This window comes from Aythya marila (genome assembly GCF_965140915.1).
Source record: "Aythya marila genome assembly, chromosome: 21".
Lineage (NCBI taxonomy): Eukaryota > Metazoa > Chordata > Aves > Anseriformes > Anatidae > Aythya > Aythya marila.
Window position 1 is genome coordinate 2,547,144 of NC_139062.1, and position 14,478 is coordinate 2,561,621.

At 43.1% G+C, this 14,478-nt stretch overlaps 1 protein-coding gene across 6 annotated transcripts in view; it reads left to right on the forward strand.

The window, feature by feature from the left end:
- Window positions 1-14,478, forward strand: part of RERE (arginine-glutamic acid dipeptide repeats) — a 222,979-nt gene that overhangs the window by 148,115 nt on the left and 60,386 nt on the right. For all 6 annotated transcript variants that reach the window (XM_082776734.1, XM_082776733.1, XM_082776736.1 and 3 more), the window contains one exon: window positions 2,081-2,179. In XM_082776734.1, coding sequence (XP_082632860.1) covers window positions 2,081-2,179 — 99 coding nt within the window. The remainder of the gene's footprint in view (window positions 1-2,080; window positions 2,180-14,478) is intronic.

Sequence of the window (14,478 nt, forward strand, 5' to 3'; positions counted from 1 at the left end):
ACTTGGGGCAAGAGGTAGAAGAGCACCTTCAGCACTTCAAGGCCTGCTCCTACTGTTCCTGGAAGGTTTGAGCCGATTTGTGCCAAGTGTTACCTGGAACGTGCTAATCTCTCCTCTAACACAGCCAATGGCATCTCTGTGCCCACCAGCAGGAGGTATGCAGTGCAGCCCTAGAGGGCTGTGCTCTCGTGCTTTCACAGCTAACTGCAGTCCTCCGTGGTTTTGGACCTCCCAGGTGTTGAATAGTGATTGTTTATCAAATTGATTTCTGGAAACTCAGCTATTCAGGTGTTACAAAGGAGGCTCCAATTTACTTGGAACTGAAATTTCACCAGCAAATAGAATAAATTAGCTGTTACTTTCAATACGTTTAGAGACCTCAGTAAGGGAGGTAATTCCTAGCATGCTTTGCGCTGCAGATGGATGGGCTTTGCGGGCTGTCACAGTCTGTTCTGTGGCATCCATGACCAGAAAGCTGCAATGCTAATAAAATAAATGGGAAGATTGCATATTGTGACACGTGGTACCCCAATTCCACCCTTTTGTGGAAATATGCCCCAGTACGATGGACCTTTCATGCTTGCTCTCACACCTGCATGAGCCCTACTGGCAGTGCAGGGCATCGCTTTTGCCCTGCCAGCCTTCACCATGGTCTGCTATGACCTGATGAATGTTCTGCCCCGTTGTTTACAGAAATAATTTCACTTTTGACCTAAGAAAAGTGAGATTTTTTTTCTCCGCCTCCTGTAATCAGGTTTGGTATAACCATATTAATAGCGACAAAGTAGTTAATACCTTGTCACCGTGCAGTAATTGTATCTTCATCCCTGTTCAGTTCAGCAGATGGGGACAAGTTCAAGAATTGGAGTACTCATCGAAATGTTTTCGGAGAAGGATCGGATGTAGGGCTGGCAGCACAGATGCTTCTGCAGGGTGGGATGCAGAGAGCTTGGGATACGTTCAGGGCAGGAAGGAAAAGCAGGAGATAATGTATGGAATTACTCTTTGGTTATCGCTGTCATAAAGAAAACTTTCAGGGTCTGCAAAAATCTGTGCTGTTAGTCAATAGCTCTGGTGTCCTTAGCACCTTGTTTAGAAAAACTCACTCTTGTCTGTGCAGGGAAGTCTGCATGTAAATCCTTCTCCCTTCTGGGTATGGGAAGATAATTCAGTTTCTGTCACCCCAGCAATATGTCTCTTTCTTTTAGATCACTTTCCGAAGATATAGAGCAGGCTCCTGACTAGTCCTCCAGTTCTTAAAATCCCACTGTACTTTGAAGATAGGACAGGCGATAAATCTACAGCGTGCTAAATGTTTTCTATCAAGAGTTAAGAGCTGGAGATTCTCCTGGGCTCGTTGCTGAATGTTTTTTTCAGTGTCGTTGTTTTTCTACATCACCCTGATTCAAACGTCTACTTCAGACAGCTTTTGATCATGTACTTACCTACTTCTATGGTAGAAAATAAGGTACGGTGTAGGCTGTGACCATCTGAAACAGTAACATCAATGTAGATGTTCCTGCTTGCCTTTATGTACTCTAGTTATCTGCAGAGGCTTTTTATTTTCCATATTTGTTTTTCAATAACACATTGATCTTTGCAATGCAGTAAGAATCCTGTAAAAAGAAACTTCTGGGTGGTAAACCTGACATCCCATAGCTTGCACTCCCTCCTGTATGTTAGGGTTTTCTGGTTGGCTGTACTAATTGGAACAAAGTACTGCCGTGTAAAATACAACTCCTTTTGAAAAATGCTTTGGAGCTTTTTACAAATTTCCTTGGAATTTATAATGTAAAAGATGTATTTTCAAAATATAGCCAAAAATATTCAGTGCTTTATGGCCTCAAACATCATCTGGGAGAAATTCAGGAAGGAGGGGGAAAACCATACTTGTCTTAATGTTGTCTCTGCTACTAATAAAATTCCAATTACCTTCAGGTTGTTTAAATTTCACTTCATATATCAACAGTAGAAATAATTAGGCGTAGAGCATCTCATGTGGCCCCCTTTATTTTTTTTCTCCAATATCGGATCACTGCTAATTCCATTGAATGTGCTATTTGTCTTCTTTATTTTTTAGCTACACGAAAGTAACTATGATGCTGGAAAAGCCCTGCAGCGGTTGGTGAAGAAGCCTGTGCCCAAGCTGATTGAGAAGTGTTGGACTGAAGATGAAGTGGTAGGGAAATGAATTATTCCCTTGAGCTTTATAGTTCATGTTGCTTCTCTCATTCATTTCATTTTTTTTTTTTTTTCCGAAAGAGGTTATTTTTATGGGAAAGAAGAGAGGCAAATAATTTATTGCACAGGGTACATCTTTGCACACTCCTGAGTTAGTGGACACTCATTCAGCATACAGAACTTTATTAGTCTATTTTTCTAATAAAGAATGAGAGGAGAGGATCAAGTGACTGTAGTTGAGAGGACTCCATAGGGCAGATGAACAGCTGGAAAACCTCGGGGCTCTAAATTTCACTTCCACTTTCACCTCCAGGCAGGCTGGCCCCATCCATTAACTGGAGTAGGACAAGATGTAAAAAGGCACGTGAAGCATTGTCCTGGATTTGTACCTGCTGGTGTTGGAGAAGGCTCCCAGTGTCAGCACAAGTCAGCTAATGGGAAGCTAGATAGCAGTGTTTTCTCTTAAACTGAGTTTTAAGTCCCTTTTTCCCTTCATACGGGATATTAGAAATTGTTTGCTGGCATCATTCTTGATGGATGAGTCTTTGACAAAGAGCAGACCAAAAGGAGATAATAGGGAAGCTGGGATTTAGCCACGCCATCTGCATGCACACTAAAGTATGCAGGACTCGTCAGGCTCCAAAACCGTGCTGAAAACAGCGCATCCATCTTAAACAAAGCTCCAGAAATAATGTATGGACATGATGAATGTGGGGCGTACAGTAAATATCCAGCACAGTATCGTGTCCTCACCATTATGGAACTTGGATTTGGGCACATAGAGTTTAACATCCCAGTACACGGCAAGCCTCATCCACATGCACGGCGTAGGGAGGAACCAGCAGGGTGATTTCTCTGGCATTGTCAGGTAGTTACAGACCTCTGGGGTATCTGGTTGGGGCTGTAGTGCCAGAGGTGAAGGAACATGTCAGCATGTCATTGCTTCCTTCAGCCAGAGGCTGAGGTTTTGGGTCTGTATGGCTTCAGATGGAAATTTCTGCTATTGATATTAGCCTACTCAAAGAGTAAGTATTAGCCTACTAAGAGTATTAGCCTATTAAAAGATTCTGCAGTCTGATAGTGGAGGGGGAAAAAAAAACAAACAAAAAAACAACTTCTGAGCTGAGAAAGACACCTTCAGAAAAGCTCTAATTGACAGAGAAGGTGCTGGGAAAGCACTCCGTGCTCCCAGACGAATGGACCACATTTTGTATTCCCGTGTCTTTTTGCAGAATTTGGGGGAGATGATATCTGCTCAAGAATTAAAAAGGCAAAGGTTTCTCCTTGTGGTTTGTTTGTTCTGCAGTTTAATTGCTGCAATTGTGAGATTGCTGCTGGCTTAATTTTTATGTGTATGACATAATGCAACTGTGCTTATTAAAGTGTTTTGTAGGGTTATAAATCACACGAAGTTGGGAGCAAATTATAGATTCTTAATTTGCTGACAGCTAGTAAACAAGCAGATTCATATTCTGTCTGAATAAATAGCAATATTTGTTGCATTCAGCACAAAAGTTGCATTTTCTGGCAGCGTGCAGAAACCAAATGCTGTTGTTACAACCCTTTGTTTGTCAGACCTTGCAGCTTGAGCTCGCATGCAAGTACTTGACTGCAAACAGGGAGACACTTGTGCATTTTCACGGTGTGGGAGAAGAGAAGTGCTGAACGAGTTCACTTGGATTACGTCCTAAAAATATTTTGCATTTTAATGCCGCTGTTAAATGCACTTAACAAAATAGATTTATGTGAGATGGAACGCGTAAGAAGACAGTGCCTCCTTAGCAAGCTGACTAGGCATGTCTGGGTTGGTGAAAATGGAAAAAGGTTATTTCCTAGCTCAATAATTAGGCGGTGGTGTGCACTAAAATAGAAAATCAGATGGCTGAAATTTAGCTATGATAAAATATTTATCAAAGAAGAACCTCAGACTCGCTTGTGGTTTTTACCTTTCACCGTCCAAAAAGCTGCTGCTCTGATGTGTGATAATAAATGTGGTATAAATGGAAGTAGAAATTCAACACGTTGTGTGTACCTACCGGGTGTCTAAATGAAAAATCTGATTTGGGGCAAGACAACACGGTTCATGTAAAAGATGAGCGAAGTTCTGTGGGTTGCTGTTGTTTTTCTTTTTGAACGAATGAACTTTTAAGGTAGTTAATTGGTAGAGTAAAAGTACATTTGGAAATATAAATAAAAACACAATTTGTGTTCTTTTGTTAAGTAATTAAGGTGGCATTGGTGCTGTAAAATAGGGCTGATAATGGGTGGCGTTTTCATGGGCTCTTAACACTTCTTAATTATTCAGACAGTGGCTGGAGAGAGGTTTTTTTTTTTTTAAGCTCTAGTTTATCTGAAAGCCTTTCAAGGATTTATTCCAATGAATCGTGTGTACTTGCTCTCTCCTCATACGTACCCTTGTGCAAGAGCTAGATTAGGGCAGGCCAGGCTGTGTAAACCCGTGTTCAAGTCGGCTTTATTCAGAAAGCCAACAAAGAACCTTTGTGGTAAGGAGGGTGCCTGAAGTGGTGGGGTGGAAGAGGATCGTGTGCTAGCATGGCAGCAAGGCGAGCTGAGGGTGAGTAAAAAGCCTAGAACATGTTTTCCTAATAAGGTTTTCGGCAATCTCATCACAAAAGGGCATTTTGTTTGGGGCGCTGGCTGCTGGAACAAATGCTTCCAGTGCTCAGCCTTGTGCTCGCTGTGTTTGTCCTCGCACTGTCATTACCTCCGTTTTCTCTGCCTACATTCTTTCCGTAGAATGGTTAAATCGAACGCTGCCAACTCCTCTTCTTCTGTGCCGAGGGTTTTTTTTTTTTTCACTCTCCTTGTTTTTTCCATCAGCTGCACTATGCTGAGAATGCCAGAGCTGCTGCAGCTCGGGGATTTTGATCAGCAGTCCGTGTTAAATGGTAGAGAACAGAGCCTTGCGAGCAAGAAAAGGCAAAATTTACTGAAAAGTGAAACATTACTCCAAAAGTGCAGCCCCTGTGAGCGCAGACTAATGATCGTTAACTCTATAAATCATTGTCAGTCTCAGCTCGTTTTATCATATTTGTTCCTGTTCTGTTCCATCCAAGTTTCCAGAAACACTTGGCAGTCCTCCAGCCTCGGCAGAGCCAAAGATCAAACTGTGCTCTTATTTATAGACAGCTAAGCTCCACCTGCAGAACTTCATAGCTTGTTTGTCTCCGGCAGTTTGTAGAAAACTCCAGATTAAAGCAGCTGCATTGCACTCCTGTGCCTTTCTGGGGCTTGCAAGGCAAATTTCCTTCTCGTTGGCTCCGCAAACCTGCAGCAAACTCCCCCTGCGCCATACGTAGGGTGCTGCAGCTGCACGGGAGCTCCACAGCCAAGTGTTTTGCAGAGGAAGAGACTGCGTCAAACCCCAAACCTGGCCAAAATAATTAAATTTCAGGGAGATCTTTAGCATTAAGTGTGTCTCCTGCATGTTGTGATGGGAAGCAATGAGCAGCAGGGAGTCTCAGGTGATGTGGGGCTGGTGACCTGAGAGTGGCACCAGTGAGGGAAGTGGAAGACCCAGGTGCAAACCATGTCCCCGTTTGTGCTGGGCTTCATCTTCTCTTGCAGCCCAGCAATTACCTACTGAGTGATTTTTATAACTCTTATGAATAGGCAGGTGCCACACCAGGCACTAAGCTCTGCTCAGTTAACCCCCTAACTGGGAAAGGCTCCGTAAGTGACCAGCTCCATCCCAGAATGGCTGAGGCTGGAGGTGCCTCTGGCCCCTGCCCAAGCAGGGCCACTTAGAGCAAGTCGGCCAGGACCATGAGCAGAAAATAATTAATAAAACCAAGCCACAGCTTCCCTTGTCTTGTTTTTTCCACTCCTGCCGTTCTGATCCTATGATATTCTCCTTCCCCCTCCCAGCCCTCACAACAATTTTGTTATTACAAAGTTAATTTTCTGCCGCTTTGTAAGGTCAGCATCTGAAAAGCTTGGTTGCAGGGAGAGGCAAGAGACAGAGGGAACGGAGCACCAGGACAGTGTCAGGTTAGTGGGCAGGTGGCAAAAGCACCCGAAGGGGAAGCGTGGGCACAGCGATGCAGGGAAACAACTGGCTGGGTCCAAAAGTTGTTCTTCAACCGTTATGCTTCCTTAGGTCAAAAACCCTCCAAGCTGGTTGTTGAGTTACTTGCATGAGTGTTTTGAGTGAGTTTCCACTGTGCAGGGTGGATGGGTGCTGTCCTTCCTTCGGCTGTGGATGGGATAGCCAGGCGTTGTCCAGCATAGGTCTCTGCAGCATTCAGGAGGATTTGTGATCTGTGTGAATAGCTCAAATTTATTGTAGTTAGCTTTTAACTCTTTCTGCCGACTATCCGTTGCCCGAAGATTAAGCCTTTCTTGTTAATTAAAAGCCCTTTGCTGCCTGTGACCAATCTATCCGGTAGGAGTTGCCTTGCAGTGATCAGAACTGATTAAAATAAAGGATGGAGGTTATTTTTACTACTGATGAAGTGGTTACAGAGGTTTAGATCAAATTAAATAGAGGATAAAATTTACCACTGATTGAATTAAATGGAAGGCTCTGTAAATATGAAGATGGAGGTTTGCTGTCTCCCTGGTGTTTCTAAACCCATGGCTATTTTTAAACCTTTCTCATTCCAGTACGTATATTCGGGGGCACACTGTGAAAACCACAGTCCTTCCCTCCTGCCTACTAAAACCAGCTGAAGCAGCTCCTTCCCCGATGCATCTACAGGCAGCTCTAAGAGCAGCTGCTTCCTGTTTATAAAGGCTGCTGCTCCACCTGACAGCATCAATCTCCAGCGTGACTTGGTGAGCAGGGCTTGGTTTCTCTTGCCATGCTGACAAATTCACTCCTGCAGACAAATTCAGCGAGCAGTTGTGGTGCAGAACACTGCATCGAAGCGCTTTCCAAGCAGACCAGCGTTGTGCAGCATCACCTGGGGGGATCCTGCTTGTTCGAGCTGGGCTGCAGTGCCTACCACAAGGCAGCAGTGGGGTTCCAGGTGGGTGCTAGGTTTGGGAAGAGGCCACGCAGCATGCTGTTAGGACAGAGCAGGTCGTTTTGACCACAGATGCCATGCCTGATGTGAATGGCACAATGCTGGGGCAAAGGGACCGACCTCGACCTTCAGGCAAGTGACAGGCTGATATCTTTCACTAATGCAAGGCTAGAGTAACCCCATTTCCTTTTATTTTCTTCAGCCATCCTCCTAGTCCCCAGGACCTGGTAGCACGTGGGCTCTGTGATGCTCCTGTCTGCTCATCCTGCATGCAGCCATGGGCTGTGGCATGGGCAGGACGTGGTGTTTGCCTTTCTGTGCTCTGAGACAACAAAAATGCTTCACTGGAGCTCAGCCAGGACTGTTGGAGGGGAAGAGAAGTCATTGGTTCTGCATCTCCTGGCCACCTCTGAAAGTGGTTCTTTGTGTCTCTGACAGCACGGGCTGTTTTGGTGCAACATCAGTGATCCCTATTAGGGATGGGGTGGTGCTGATCAATTAACCTTCTCCAGATGGAAATATTTCTAAAATTACATTGAAATTGTATTTAGAAACATACTGACTTACAGCTTTCTGTCTGTCGGGAACAACTACAACTAACCCCAATGCTGAGCACCTGTAGTTGAACCCTGGAGCCTGTCTTGAGGACACGCTGCTTCGCTTTCCCCGTGTGCCAGACCCAGAGCAATGATCTTGAGCTGCTTTCAGTGTAGTTTGACTTGAAACACCCCCATTTTCTGCTGTGGTTTCAGTGGAAATATTTCCCAAGAAAAATTGTCCTAATGGGATTTCCACTCTCTTGGGACGAGACGTGCTCTGAAAGCAGCTTCTATAATTTCAGTGATGCTCAGAACAATTCCGAGCTTACGCTTGCTCCTGGTCCCAAAATGAGCTGTGTCTGCACGCTTCCATTTCAGATAAATAACCTATCAAGTGACTGTCATTTACAGCGGATACAATGTTCATCTGAAGTTTTAATTTAATGAAATAGTTTTCAATTCCGGCATGCCACACATATTGGGAACAGTGAAGGAAATAGTCCAGTTCTGGCTGTTCCTCATGTAACAGTTCTCTTTTTTTGTCTCTATTCAGAACGTGCTTTTTTTCTGTCTTTTTATCAAAAGTACCACCAAAATCAATACAGCTTACAGGAGAGAGAAATACAAATCAGAACTAAAAGAGAACCTCTAGTTTATTAGGTTTTTAATTAAACATGATGAACACATTTTAAATAACACAAAGGCCTCAGGCAGAGCTGCATCTAATCGAAACAGATTAAGTCACCCGTCCACACTTGGGTAGTTATTAATTCTGTTTATTTATGCATGCTTGCTGAAGGCAGAGTTCACTGCTGCTGTGTTGCAGTTTATTGCACAGGGAGGCTTTTGCTGCATGGAATTGTGCTCCTAATTAGCATTCAGATGTTGATGATGAAGAACATTGGTGAGGCTAATTGAACCACCTCTAAAATTCAGGGCTGCCTTCCAAAGTTAAGAGAATTGGGGTGAAGCAGTAGTTTTTGCGTTATTTCTTGGACTCTTCCTCCCTTTTCTCCTCCGCTTTGTCCCATCTTTTCAAGAGATGTTAAAATTCTCAAAAAGCAAATGCAAAATGTTCCTTTGGAAGGAGGTTTTGCTCGTGCATCGCCATGCAGAACTGCTGATGACACACTGTGACATCCTTGATAACTAGCTTTTATCATGAAATATGCTGCCCTTTAAACATTTTACATTGCTTTTGATGTAGAGTAGTTGAGGTAAACAACCTAGATTCAAACAACCTCTTAAATTTATGTGCAGGGATAGTTAATCCTTGCTGGCGATAAACCTTAATTGGCCATGTACATGGATTTACAAGTTCATAAATTTTAAAATATCCACACCTGGCTTCAGCTTAAAGCTCATTTGTCATAAAATACAAGTGGAGATCTGTCTGCCAAAAATGACAAGATACAGCAAACTAATTCCCTAACGTGTTTACGAGTGTTTGTAATCCAGTGTAGCTGGTCAAGAAATTACTTATGCAAAACACACGTACTTATTTGCCTGGCTTTTCTGCCTGGAATCATCTTCAAATGTCTCTCATCTGCCCTTTTTGGAATATATGCTCATGAAAACATTGTTTTCATTGCTCACTCCTTTGAAGCCAGCCTTTTCAGTTATGCTGGAAGACAGAGCTGCTTACTGGGGCAAAAATACCATGAATTTTATTTACTGTTTATGTGGCAGCTATAGAAAATGTGATTCATAGCAAAATTGAAACAGAGCCTCTCGAATGGTGAGAAGGAAAAAATATCATCAAGGGATATTTGAAAAGGAGGCTGGCATTGCAAGGCTGCGGTTGAGTAATTGAGTGGGCTTAGAAGGTTAAGATATCACTTGCTGCTTGGTTTTAATTTTTTATCCACAAAAAGTAAACATTACAGCTTCTTAGTAGAATACCAGTTCCTGCTAATGTTTTCTGGACTTCAGAAATCAAGCCGTCCGGTGCTGTTTGCAAGTGCATTAGTCAAAAACAGCTGAAAATTAGCTGAGGATTGAAAGAAAAACAAGCCATGGTCTAGTAAGTCCTCTATTTTAATAAGAATAAATCAAGTTTCAGTTTAAGAAAAAAGGTGGGAATGTACAGTCGCAACTATGGCGTATTCTAAGAACTTAGGCTATAAAAAAAACAAACATCAATCCTCACGGTAAAAAGTAACTGATGAAGGACAAGATTCTTCTGCTTGGGGGGAAAAAAACAAAACCCAATTATTTAAGAGTTGCATAAAACTCCAGTTACTCAGCAGTTGACAGATACACGAAATTATGAGGTGTAATACAGTCAGAAAATATAAGGTATAATCTGGCTGGGAAAGGTGAATTTAGCTTAAACACAGCTTTTTAGACAAAAGATATCCATCTTTTGGGTTGTGATTAACTTGCATCAGTCTTTGATCCAAGCCCTTGTTTAAAGGGATCAATATTGCACATACAGCACTGAGTTTATTGTCAAGTCCTTTCGGAAATGAGACAGTGAATTAAAAATCAATTATACGTGCAGAAAAGTTTGTGTAGGGCAATCAATTTTGTCCTTTTAGTTTGCAGAAAGATTCCATTGTTTAACCAGCTGTGAAGAGGAATGAATTTTAAAAGCCTCCAGCAAATGAGATAGCCCAAATGGGGTGGGGGTAGATTCAAAAAAAATTATTTCAGCATTTCATGTTCAGCAAAGGCTGCCTTCAGGGATAAATCTATAAATCCTGTCAGTGACCTTGGCTTCAAAATGGGTGATTTCACTGCTTTCGTTAATCTTGATCTTTCCACAGCTGCCAGATAAGTTAGCCTTTTCTTAACAATATCATTATAGTTTTTGTTTGCTTTGTTTAACTGCCATATGTTTCTCGATTCATCGTCTTTCTGCCTTCATGTGGAATATTTTTATCTATTAAGTGCTTACCATATTGCTGATCCCCCAAAATAATACAACAAATATTTACACTGGCCAGTTGCCACGGCTCAGAGGGCTATTTCTGCACGGGGCCGGGAAGCTAAACTCCGAGCTGAACTCCTCTGTAAGCTAAATAATTTGTAGGTGCTTTCACAAGTTGGGTTTGGTTTGGTTTTCTAAAAAAAAAAAATAGGCTTGTAATAGGGAGACAGAAGCACAGTTCGCTGTTGCCAGAGGGAAGGAATCTGCTGCCTGGAAGATTAATAAATGCTCTAGCAGTTGATTGTTGAAACCATGTTTTTCATCTCATTTTCAAGGGCGTCTTAAAAATGGAGATCGCTTACACTTGGTAGCGTTCTCGATCATCTTTCCGTGTTCATTTCAAAACGAGAACAAGACACTGGGGGACTTGAGAGATTGCGTCTGTTCTCCCATCGGGCAGAGTGGTTATTTTATAAATGAAGAGGGCCAAAAAAGCTGTCCTTCGTAGTTTCTTAGCAACAGAGCCGGAGTCGGGTTTAACGTCCGCGTGTGCCGTACGAGTGCTATGTATAGCAGCATGGGCTGTGCAGCTCGGCAGCGTGGCGGCTGAAACAAAGGGCATTCACCCAGCCTTGGGCAGGGGAAGAAAATCTGCCCAGCGCGCCCATACGGTGCACGGCTCGTCGTCTTCCTCCTCTCGCCGTCAGATGATGCCCTGGGCAGGGGCACGGTGGCTGTCTGCACTGCTCCGACAGCTAATTCAGATTTTTGTCTGCGAAGAGATCTGGAATCTGATTTAAATATGTCTTTTATCCCGTTTCTCTATGAAAGGAAACTGAGTCACGGCATTAACAGTAAGAGCATTAGGCGAGCGCAGGGATTGTCATAATTATGGCAGCTTCTAGGGTTAATGCTTTTGCCACAGCAAGCAGAACCAAAGGAGTGAGTGTTGTAATCATGGTAAAACTAACCCCCCATCAGTCTCTTAATTTTTTAAATTTAATTTTTAGAAGATACTGTGTATCAAAGCTGTCTTGCTTATGTTTCACTCACCTATTTACTCTCCATTTTTGTACATATTTAATTCCCAAATTCCAAAATTCAGAATTTTGTAAAGATTCATATTTGTTAGTAGTATGATGGACTTCTGAGTCTGATAAATTCCATAGGGTACTTCTCACAGTTTGCTTCCCCTTCTGAACACAAATTTAGTAAATGCCCTTCCATAGGCTTTCTGGCTTGCGTTCCTTGATGTACATTGTCCCAGTGTCTAGGATTGTGTGAGGGTTTTCATGGTTTTGAAAACAGTTCTTAAATTTAAATACAATAGTGTTTAGCTCCCTGTTTTCAGAAGATTGATTGTTTTGGAAATGCTCTAAATAGTGTGATTTAAATTTTACCTTTCCTAATGATCTAGGAGGGGGACATCCACATGTATAGGGAGACACATCCACAGTTCTTGGTTTCATTTCAGATGGTGTCAGTGGCCATGGCATATTCCAGTAGTTGGAGTTTGTCTTGCAGCTGTTAAGAAATTTGCATCAGTCTAAAGAATCCCTATCTCTGTACTACCTAAAAGTGCAATTTTAATATAGTAATAAGTAATGGTGCAGTGCTGTGTTGTTTTCCATGTCAAGTGTACGATAGAAATGCTACCCAGCATCTTTCCAAGTCATTTTGGCTTAGTCTAAGTTGATAGAAGTACCAAGTGTTTCTTACCCATGTCAGAATTACTGCAGTAAATGCATGGAGCCCAGGAATGGATTGAAACCTGGGAACAATCTTAGCTGTGACTCACACCACATGAAAAGCTCTTCAGCTTGCTGTGTCCAAGGTGCTTTTTGCTGTGAAGGATGCAGAAGTGTTCGTGCACAGTTCCTTTGTCTTTGCCATTGTACCCAAGGACGGGCAGCGCTATCCTTGCAGTAGGATGTTCCATGCCCCCTTTGCATTTCTGGGAATATTTATTCCAGTTTGTCCATGTTGTTTGTTTTCTCTAGTGAGATGAAGAGTCTTATGGTCTCAGGAAATTGCCAGGCTCTTACCGGACTCGGAGGTTTTGTAGAGGCACCTTGGTTGGGCCATGCTGCCAGTGGGAGCCATCGTGTGCTACAGGCGTAGGAAATAAAAGCTATCTGTTTTGCTGCCTTGCAAGTGGTAATTCAATATTTTAGATTGTTTGGGCAGCGAAGGGTAGGGTAGCGCTGTTGAACTGCTTAAGCCTGATGGATGGAGAAGAAACACGTTTTCAGGACTGCAATCCATAACACAGATGGAGCGGCATGACGCCGGGGAGGCTGGCAGCTCTGGATAAGGAACAGGAGTCAGAAGCTGAACCCTTACTGATTTAGGCACCTGCAGGTAAAATATCTTCAGAAATCGTGTTGGAGGAACAGCAGAAGCAGTGCCCGGGATGCTGGGGACTTGGCATCCAGGTAAACCTCGGTGACAACCAACTTAAGCTCCGTGGCAGAGGGTCTCGCCAAAGGAGACTGATACCGAACCAAACAATTATCTAAAAAATGGGAGTTTTAGTATAATTAAGGGTATTTTTGAAATATGGCACTCTTAAAGTTTTGATTTTAATGTCAGGAAAAGCTCATTTTGAACAGGTATTTGATTTTTCTAATAGCTATGAGGAGAAAAACCAAGACTAAACAAAAGTAACTTTTCCCAGTGACACTGGATTTGCTGTGATCCTGCTTGACAGCTCATCTGAGACTTATTTACTATGGACCAGGGGATGTTACAGCAGAAAGTGACAGAATTCCTCTTTGAATTGGTATAGTGACATAGTTCTTATTTAAGAAACTCTGATTACTGTCACAACATGGATGCTCTGTGTGCTTTAGCGCTCAGGACTTATCTTTCCTGCACAAGCATAAGCAGCCTGAATGCCAAGCTACACCTCATTTGCAAGTTCTGTTTGCATGATAAATTTTATTTTTCTAATCTTCCCTATCAACAGCGCTGATTTTTTTTAATCTTTCAGATGACATAAAAATGCATTTTAATGAAGCAAATTATATAGCTTTGTCTCCTTTTGTGCACAAGCGGGGCGGCCATATTCAATTAGGCTGAAAAATGATCATTTGTTCTATTACAGGCTGTAACAGAGCGAGAGAGAAAACTGTGATCCATCACCAGTTGCTCAGCTTTATGTTACTTAAATCACTTGCCATTCTGTCAGCAGCTCCGAACCCTCTATGGGAGCCATTATTTAATTTAAGTTTGTGGAGGTGTCACTTGTTTGATAATAGGCTGCTTCTGTAGTAGACGCGGAGCGACTAAATATTAATCATTTTCTGCATCCATCCAAGATTCCTAATTAGTTAGAAGGGTAACAGCGCCAGTAAAGCTAATGATTATGCTGCCATAAAAAGAATGTGACAGCAAATAAGGACTCGATCCAGCGAGATGCTGAGTGCCTGCCAGTGCCGGGGAGCCTGCGGGAGCTGGGGACACCGAGCGGTGTGCGGGGTAAATGGGGGGCGTGGGGCGACCCGGGGGGGGATCCCATGGATTTGGGAGTGCAGATGCCACCTTGGAAGGATCCCGTTTCCCATTTCGTAGCAGCCAAGCAGCTCAGCTTTCAATCTTTTTTGAGAAGTTTGTTGTCAGCACAGAGGAAGCTCCCCAGGACAGCCTGTAAATAAGCTGAGCCGCTGCAGAGCTCCGCTGGAAGGGGCGTGCGGTTAGGTCGGCTCTTCCTTCCTCCTCGCTCGGGGTTGTGTAAAGGCTCTGCCCTGCTGCTCGGCGCTGCTGAGGGTGCAATCAAAAACAACCACTTGGTGCTCCGTGTCCGATGCTGCTTTTGTGCTTTCGTGTGCTGTGGTTTTGAAGATACAAAGTGCACATCGCTCCTGGGTTTGTGGTTTCGCTTCAGCTTTTACTGCCC